This window comes from Leptonychotes weddellii, chromosome 1 (genome assembly GCF_054177405.1).
Source record: "Leptonychotes weddellii isolate Sample4059 chromosome 1, ASM5417740v2, whole genome shotgun sequence".
Classification (NCBI taxonomy): Eukaryota; Metazoa; Chordata; class Mammalia; order Carnivora; family Phocidae; genus Leptonychotes; species Leptonychotes weddellii.
Window position 1 is genome coordinate 6169415 of NC_138369.1, and position 8244 is coordinate 6177658.

Sequence of the window (8244 nt, forward strand, 5' to 3'; positions counted from 1 at the left end):
GGTCATAGTAACTCCCACCTTCTGAGGATTCATGTCTTGGGAAGTGCTTGATGGAAGTTACCCATTCCTTTGGGGAAGACTGAGCCCTGAGGGTTATCTGGGCCCATGTCCCCCAAGACCATCTCCCAGGGAGGAACACGTACGTGAGATGAGATGAAGTAGGGGACCTCCCCACACTGCCAAGCTCTCTTTGAAGGGAAGCAGGGAGGCCTGGAGTCTAATTAATCACTGGGAAGGGCCAGACAGATGCCCTAGGGGAAAGGTCAGCATTTACCCTGTTTTCTCAGAAGCCACTGCAATCCTGGCTTGGGCAGGGCTCGGAGTTGGGGCACAGAATAGGAAGGCTGGCAAAGGATGAGTGGCCTGGGCAGAAGCCACCCTCCCCATCCCATCCACCCTCCCCATCCCGTCCACCCTCCAGCCACTGGGTGCTAGTTAGGGCAACAGCCGGGGCGCCTTAAGCCTCCAAAGACAACAACCACCGAAACAAGGGATTGAACCGTTTATTGGCCTGGGCCCGGGTCTCAGGCACGGGGGGCATCTGGGGAGCTGTATGGGGGGAGACAAGCCCCCAACTGGCTCCTTGCCCCCCAAGGCCCCCTCCCCCAGCCTTTGCATTCACAAGAAATCACTTTGAGGCATGAGGTTTCCTTCCCCGAGGCGAGCTGTACCCCAGCTCTCAAGCGGGGAGATGAGCCAGCAATTACAAAGGGGTCTGTGCAGGGGCCGGACCCCTCTTTGGCAGCTTCAACACAGACGTGAGACAACAATAGCATCCATTCTGGGGAAGCACGGTGGGGAGAGGAGATCACACGCATCACACACACGTGCACACAGACACACATAAATATACATTTGTACCGCAACATCCCTTCCATCTATCCAAGGAATTAGCAAAGTCCTTCTGGGGCAGGTGAGGGGAGAGCACCCCACAAGCGTTGTTCTTGGCCCCCCCACCCCCATGCTTCTCCATACAATACAACTCAAAAGGAGGCACAGCAGGCTCAAGGCTGCCCTGCCTCAGGAGATCTGGTTACCTTGGCTGGGCTGGACGTGGGAGTAGCTTGGGGGGTGGTTTTTAGGAGTCGGGGTCCTGTGCCAACAGCTCCCCTAGAACTTTCTCAAGTTCCATCCTTTCCCACCAGGAGGCCTAGAGCCCTCTCAGCTCCCCCTGATCAGTTTTTCCAGCCCTTGGTGACTCCTTTGTGTCCCAGATAGTGCAATTGGCCAATGAGGTCTGAGAATTGCATCCAGCCGCCCCCCCCCCGCCCCCGCCGTGGTTTCCCAGCATCTCGTGGAGAGACCAGAGGAAAGGGAAGAAGCAGCCAAAGTGGGCAGCTGGTGAAATTTGGGGAAGCTGTGGATTTGGGCCTTGCAACTGTCAGCCGGGGCCGCCCAGGACAGTCAGGGAGGAGGCCCCCAGCCCTTTGGGACAGTGGTTCTGGGGAAGTGGCCTGAGGTTGCCAGGAAAAGGTGACAGGCTGGGGGGGGGGTGTGTGGGAGCTGGATTCAGAGAGGGAAGTTCTGTACAGGGCAGAGGGTCAGAGAGTCGTGAAATGTTGAAATCCCTTGTACCGGGTTGTAAATTGTTCCTGCCCTGAGCTCCCAAGTGCTTGCCTGCTGTCACCTAGGCCCCTTCCCGGTCCCCCGGGGCCTCCCCATGATTCAGGTCTGAAGGGGGGGGGTCACTTCAGTTACTGCACTAGCCTCTGACCCTGCTGCAGCTCTGCCATCCGACGGGTCGGTGTCTCAGCCGGCCGTGCCCAGGGTGAAATATTTTCAATATCACCCAGGTGTGTGGCGTGGGGGGCATCTTGCTTGGCAGAACCCCCATGTCTGTCCGAGGTCACCCGGCGCCTCTGCACAGAGCCCGCTGCCATGGCCTGGTGGCCCACTTGCCCCTCAGACCACTGTGTTGCCCTCCAGAAATGTGGGCGACGTGGGCATGTGCGTGCCCCTCTCCAGAGAGCTGGAGCTGCGGAGAGGCAGGAGCCGATGGCCCGGGGTCCCCCCCCGCCGTCCTTGAACCCCCGCTGCCCGCCGGCAGCACTGCATCGGCCTCAGTACCTCCCGCCGCAGGTCCCGGCTGCGCCACGTGTAGATGACCGGGTTGAGCAGGGAGTTCAGGGTGGCGAAGGCAAAGAAGTAGTGGGCCTTGTAGAGGACAGGGCAGGACCGGACGGGGCAGGCGTAGTCCAGGAGCAGGATGCTAAAGGCAGGCAGCCAGCAGACGATGAAGACACCCAGCACAATGGTGACCGTCTTGAGCAGGGCCAGCGTCTGGGGGCCGGCCACGTCGGCATGGCTGGAGCGGACCACGCAGTAGATGCGGACATACAGAGCGACAATGGCCAGTAAGATGACGGAGAAGATGGTGACCACGCAGAGCACATAGTGCTTGGTGTAAAGCGGCAGAACGGTGGAACAGGCCTCGAGATGGCCCAGGCAGTTCCAGCCGAGGATGGGCAGGCCGCCGAGAGCAAGTGAGATGAGCCACGAGGCAGCGATCAGCAGCAGCATGCGGCAGCTCTTGTCGCTGCCATAGAGCTTGACCTTGGCAATGGCCACGTGCCGCTCGATGGCGATGGCCAGGAGGCTGAAGACAGAGGCGGAGAGCGTGATGAAGGCGGAGCCCTCTCGGGCAAACCACTGCACTGGTGTCAGCCCCAGCGTGACCGGGCCCGACAGCAAGGTATTGGCTATGAAGGCCACTCCTGCCAGCAGGTCCGAGGCGGCCAGGTTGCCCAGGAACAGGTACATGGCCGAGTGGAACTTGCTATTGCGAGCGACTGCGATTAGCACTAGCAGGTTCTCCACCACGATGGCGAAACAGAGGATGATGATGAGGGCCAAGGCCACCTGGCGGGAGGGCGTCTCCTGAGTGTCCAGCGTCTCCTTGGTGTAATTATAGTGTTCCCGGACCTTGCTGGGACTTAGGTACTCTGAGTACAGGCTGCCCATGGTGGGGCTCAGTGGCCGGCTAGGGCCATGGGGCTGTCAGAGCTGCAGAGAGAGAAGACAGACAGAGACAGACAAGACAGACAGACAGGTCAGTGCTGTGGCTGCCCCCTGGGCTCTGACTTTAGATGGCAGTGGTTTGAGTCCCAGCTCCCTCACTTCTCACTGAGTGGCCACATGAAGTCAGAAGTATCATCATCCCTGCTTTACCAAAGGGAAACCCAAAGAGGTCAACTCACTTGCTGTAAGTCTCAAAGCTAGAGAACCACTCCAAAGCCTCTATAACCTCTAGGCTACACTGTCTTTCCAAAGAACAGAAGCTCCCCCAAACAGCATGACAGACACAAAGTAAACTTCCAGAGCTCTTGCGCACCTACCCAGAGAGTGAGCCTTGGGCAGGGCCTGGAGGGCTCATCTCCCTTCTGGAATACACTAGAGCCTGGGGCCTCATGCCGCCTGCCAACCTGGGTCAGCAAGATGCTGGCTGCTGATAGCACCATCCCCTGCTCATTACCACCCACTGCCCTGGATTTCAGGCTGGGTCTAAGCCTTGCGGCCATGGGTGCTCCCAAGATAAGCTCTTGCGGGAGACACCAGAGCGGCCCTGAAGTTTAAGCGCCTCGGAGGTGATGGCATCTTCAAGGACAAAGACCTTGGAGGCAATCCAGGGTTCAACCCCACTCCACCTGACATGCTGTGGGACCTTGGGCAAGTCACTCAACACTCGGCCTCTCAGCCCCCAATGTCCTCATCTGTGCAATGGGGAGAAGGAAGCCCGCTTTATAGGAGTACTGGGAAAATCCTCTTGAATGGTACATGAGGCACCCTTAGCACATAGCCAGCACTCAATAAATATTAGCCAATATATTAGCTCCCCTCTTCCTGCCCCCCCCCCCACACACACAGCCGGGGACTAGGTGCCCTCCAGCCAATCTTTGAGGAGGGGATGTAGACTGAGCTAGCCAGGCAAGATTCCCAACATCCTGTTCTCATCAGCACCATCTAGCCCTGCTCTGGGACAGAGGGTCCCAGCTGGGTGGGCAGGGCGCTGGCACCCCCCTCCCCCGCCACGATGAAATCCAGATGTGAGGCCCCAGGAACAAACAGGGTGGAGTCCTCACTTCCCAGTCACATCCGGTGTGGGAAAGGCTGGGAGGGGGTGATGGGATGGGGGAGCCACAGGAGACCAGTCTGGGAGGTCCTGGCGGGGAGGATGGGGCAGCGCTGAAGTCATGTGAGCCAAAGAGGGGGCGAGCGGCAGCGCTGAAGTCATGTGAGCCGAAGAGGGGGCGAGCGGCACCGCGGAGAGGGGGCTGAGGGGAGGTGGGGGACGGCATTTGTTTCCATGAAAGCCTGAGTCACCCCCCTCTCAAGGAAAACTGAGCCGTGGGGGGAGGGGGCGGGAAGAAGCGTGGGCAGAGGCTGAGAGGCCAACATCACGGCCTCCTCCCAGCTTGGTGGTGGCGGCGGGGGGTGTCGCAGAGGGGCTGGTGCAGTGTCTGTCTTTCACGAGGGGAGCCTGGAGGAAGCTCCTGCCTCTAGCTAATGGGGGAGGGCGCGGGAGGAGCCCTCCCTAGGTGCCTGGAAACATGCCTGGCAAGGACCACGTGCGCTCCAGGAGTGCCGTTCCAGAAAAGGCTGGTTAGGCCGGTTCCTAGTGAGCCTGGGAATTATGGGGGGCTTCCGGGGTCACCCAAGCCATCTCAGTCCCCGGACGCCCCCTCAGAGGGGCGCCCTGGCCCCGGGCCCGACAGAGGCAGCTGCTCCCCCTGGGTGAAGGGGCATCCGTCCTAGTTTGGAAACAGAGAAGGGCTTGTGCGCATCCCCGGAGACTGCCGCCCCGCCCAGATCGCCACACAGAGGCCCCTTGTTCCCCTGCCGGACCCGGCCCTGGGCGCCCCGATGCCCTCTGCCCGTTGCAGGCTGCAGCCGACCGGGAGCTGGCTTGGCCCTGGCCTCCGCTTTACTGGACCGGCCTTCGGGGGCAGAAACAGCTCGCGCCCTGATTGGCTTATTTTCAATCCCGGGGCCTTGAGCGATTCGCCCATTGGCCGGAGCTTTCCGTCCTCGGCATTTGATTGGCCCAGTTGGGGGCGCTCTAAGGAAGGCGCTAGCGATCTGTCCTTTGCCGGCCGACCACTTCTTTCGGAGAACAGTTAGGGCTGTGTGGATGTCCCTGGGGGGAGTGTGAACCGCGGCCTGACCGCCGGGTCACGCCGACCAGGCGGCCCCAGGCTGCCCTGGCCTGCTGGGCCCCTCCTGAGGCTCATGACTGAGAAGCAAGGGCCCGTTGCAGGCCTGGGAAGCACCCGTGCTGGTGGTCCCATGGCCACCCCCTTCACCCCTCCCTCACACGGGGCCACCAACCTTCTGGTCTGGCAGCCAAGAGGAAGAGTTATGGAGGCTTCCTGGAGAAATAAGAATTGGGTTCAGTCCTCCCACCCCAGAGACCCACAGAAAAGTCTGTCTTCTTCCTTGGGGGGTGGGGGAGGTGGGGATTGGGAGCCTGCACACTCACTTTCTGCAGCCCTTGGAGGCTGTCAAGGCATCCTCAGAAGGAGGCGTGACTCGCCTAGTTAGAGAAGGGGAAACTGAGGCCCACACTGCTTCCCTCTTCTCATCTTCCCCACTAGGACTTTGCTGAAGACAGAGCTTAAGGCAGGCTCATGCTTCCCAGAAAGAGGAAGCGGGGCCTGGAGATTGGGGCCGACAGAAGAGGCATCCCCAGGCAGATACAGGCCTTGGTTGCTTCCCCTCCCTGTGTCAGGCTCCCAGAGGGCCTGTCTCCTGCTCACCTTCACCAAGGCCGTCCTAACTTCTTCCCAGAGGCTCAGTAAGAGGTCACTGGGCTCAGAACCGTGGAATGGCCAGGCCTGAAATGGAATGAGAGGGACAAGTGACAGGGTTTGGAGGGAAGGGAAGATAGACCAAGACTGTTCAGGGGGAGATTAGAAGAAAGGAAGGACAGGGGAAGCCTCAGCAGCGTCCAAGAGCCCCTCCTCCAAGTTCCCCTGAGGCAGGCCCTCAGTGCTTACAGTTCCACTGATCCATGCCACTTGCCCTAGGGCAGCGCCCCCCCACCCCCTTTTGGTTTCCCTTCAGCTGTCAGGCCCGCCCTACACTGCCGTTCTCCATGCAGCGCCAGGGGGAGCTATTGAAGTCTATTTAAGTCACAACGCCAATACACTGTGTCACACCCCCAGCTCCAAATTCTTCCATGGCTCCCCACTGCCCAAAACGGCCTGGCCCCTGCCCATCTGGCCTCCTCCCAGTCTCCCCCAGGTCCTCTCAATTCCAACCACACTGGCCTCCTAGGTGCCACCCCCATCCCTACCTCAGAGACTGTGCTTTTGCTGTTCATCCACCTGGCATGCCCTTCCCTCAAATCCTGGAATGACTGTCTTCTCCTCTTTCTGGTTTGGTTTTAAGGCCACTGACTCCTCTGACCGTCAGTCTATCATAGCCACCTTCCCCGGGGCCTTTCTATGACAGCATCTTGCTTTATTATCTTCACACAACTTGCCATTCTCAGAGATTATTATTGTAATTTTTGTTTTCTGTCTGGCTTCCGTGGTAGAATATGAGTGTTGGAGGCCAGCGACCGAGTCCGTTTTCAGCCCCTTTGGCATGATGCCTGGCATACAGAGGTACTCAGAAAACGTGTGTGATGGATGATGGATGATGGATGGATGATGGATGATGGATGATGGACGGATGGATGATGGATGGATGGATGGACGGACCGACGAATGAAAGAAGCCCCGTGGGCCCCCGACGGTAGAGGCACCTAAACTCAGCCTAGCCCCCAAACAACAGTAAAGGCTGGCCGCCGGCAGCCCCCTGACCGGCGAGGCCCGGCGCGTCTCCGTGGAGACAGCGGCAGGACCCGCCCCCGCCCTCGGGCTGCAGTCTAGGCCTCCTTATCTGGCGGTGGAATGCGCGGTATCCACACTCGCTCCCGCTGGGGCCGCGCCTCCTCTCTCGCGACAGCCACACGCGAGGAACCCCTATACGTCCCGTGGGGGTGGGGGACGCCTCTGCGTCCCGCCAGGGGCTTCGTCCCAGTATTCCCAGAGGACTTAGGGGCGGGAGTCGGGGGGGGGGCGGAATCCCAGCAGCAGCCGCACGGCCAATACCAAACCGCCGTCGCGCCACGCGGGGGGCCCGTGGGCTCGGCGCGTGGCGCCTGGAGCATCTGACTAGGGCAGAGTCGGGGGAGGGCATGGAAATCCCCGGGTGAGTCAACTCGTGCCGGAGGAGGGGGCGAGGTTCCGACGCTCTGCTGGGCCCGGGACCACACGGGGTCCGCGCCACGGGTGACTGCACCCCCGCCCTGTCCCTGGGCCCCAGGTGAAAGAGAGGCGCGGGAGTCACGCACTCACGTTCCCTTTCCTTCCAGAACAAAGCCACGCCCCCGAGGGGGGTGACTGAAGACGACGAACTACTCGGGGAAACTGAGACACCGAGGCAGACCTGCAGGCGGTGGGGCAGACGGCCCTCCCTGGGGACCCCGCCCCTTGGCTTAGAAGCTCCGCGGCGCGCTGCACCTTTCGCTCTCGCCCAGCCCGAGTCGGCCTGCGGGAGAGCCCTCCCCTCATACACATTCCCCAAGCCCCCCCTCCCTCCCCCCCGGTCCCGGACCACACCGTTCTGCCTCCCAGTCTCTGGCCGAAAGCGCTCGGATCCGCCTTCTCTTCGGCGCCAACTTCCTGCCGCCGGGGAAGGCGGGGAGCTCAGTCTCGGGGTTCGCGGGCGAGGCTGTAGGGGCCGCCTGGAGTCGTGGAGAGGGCGCACAGTGACCACTCCCTCTGTGCGGCAGGAGCACCGGCGGCGCGTGCGCGCCCCGGTACGCCCCCAACCCCTGGCCTGGCTCCCCAGCTCCGATCCTGCGACTCAGGGATCGCGGGCCCGTCCTTTCTGCCTCCCCCTCGTCCCGCACACTCACCTGGCTGGGCCGGCCCGGGTCCCTGCCCTGGCCGGAGGGGCTCTGGCGTCTGCGTCCCCGGGACGGCATCGGCAGGGGCTGGGGCTGCCCGCCGGGCTGGGACTGCGTCCCGGGGCTCGGGACCAGGGACAGAGGGGGGCAGGGAGAGACACCGCCTAGGCCCCCCACTCGCCCCGCCCTCCTCTCCTCCCCTTTCCGGCGGCGGCTGCAATGAATTCCAGATGTGGCGGGTCGGCCCGGGCGCGCGCGCTGGGGACGGCGGGGGAGGCACGCGGGGTCCCTTTGTCCGCCCCCCCACCTCTCGCCCTGCCCCTCCCAGCCCCCACTCGTGAGAACCTGCC

At 61.8% G+C, this 8244-nt stretch overlaps 1 protein-coding gene across 6 annotated transcripts; it reads right to left on the bottom strand.

Annotated features, from left to right (window-relative positions):
• Positions 1-487: 487 nt before the first annotated feature.
• S1PR2 (sphingosine-1-phosphate receptor 2) lies at positions 488-8059 on the bottom strand. Of its 6 annotated transcripts, XM_081812543.1 has the most exons (5): positions 7904-8059; positions 7605-7729; positions 5754-5831; positions 5326-5366; positions 488-3003 (listed from the first exon to the last, which is right to left on the bottom strand). In XM_081812543.1, exon 5 carries the CDS (start codon positions 2959-2961, stop codon positions 1903-1905), a length of 1059 nt encoding a protein of 352 aa, XP_081668669.1. In that variant the 5' UTR covers positions 2962-3003; positions 5326-5366; positions 5754-5831; positions 7605-7729; positions 7904-8059; the 3' UTR covers positions 488-1902. The 6 variants fall into 6 exon arrangements, with proteins under 6 accessions (XP_081668669.1, XP_030873267.1, XP_030873266.1 ...); XM_031017407.2 differs by lacking the exon at positions 7605-7729; XM_031017406.2 differs by lacking the exon at positions 5326-5366 and having other exon boundaries at positions 7904-8058.
• Positions 8060-8244: the final 185 nt, after the last annotated feature.

Excerpts from the sequence above, each read along its gene's own strand:
- S1PR2 (XM_006746602.3), bottom strand. The coding sequence starts at position 2,961 with ATGGGCAGCCTGTACTCAGAGTACCTAAGTCCCAGCAAGGTCCGGGAA.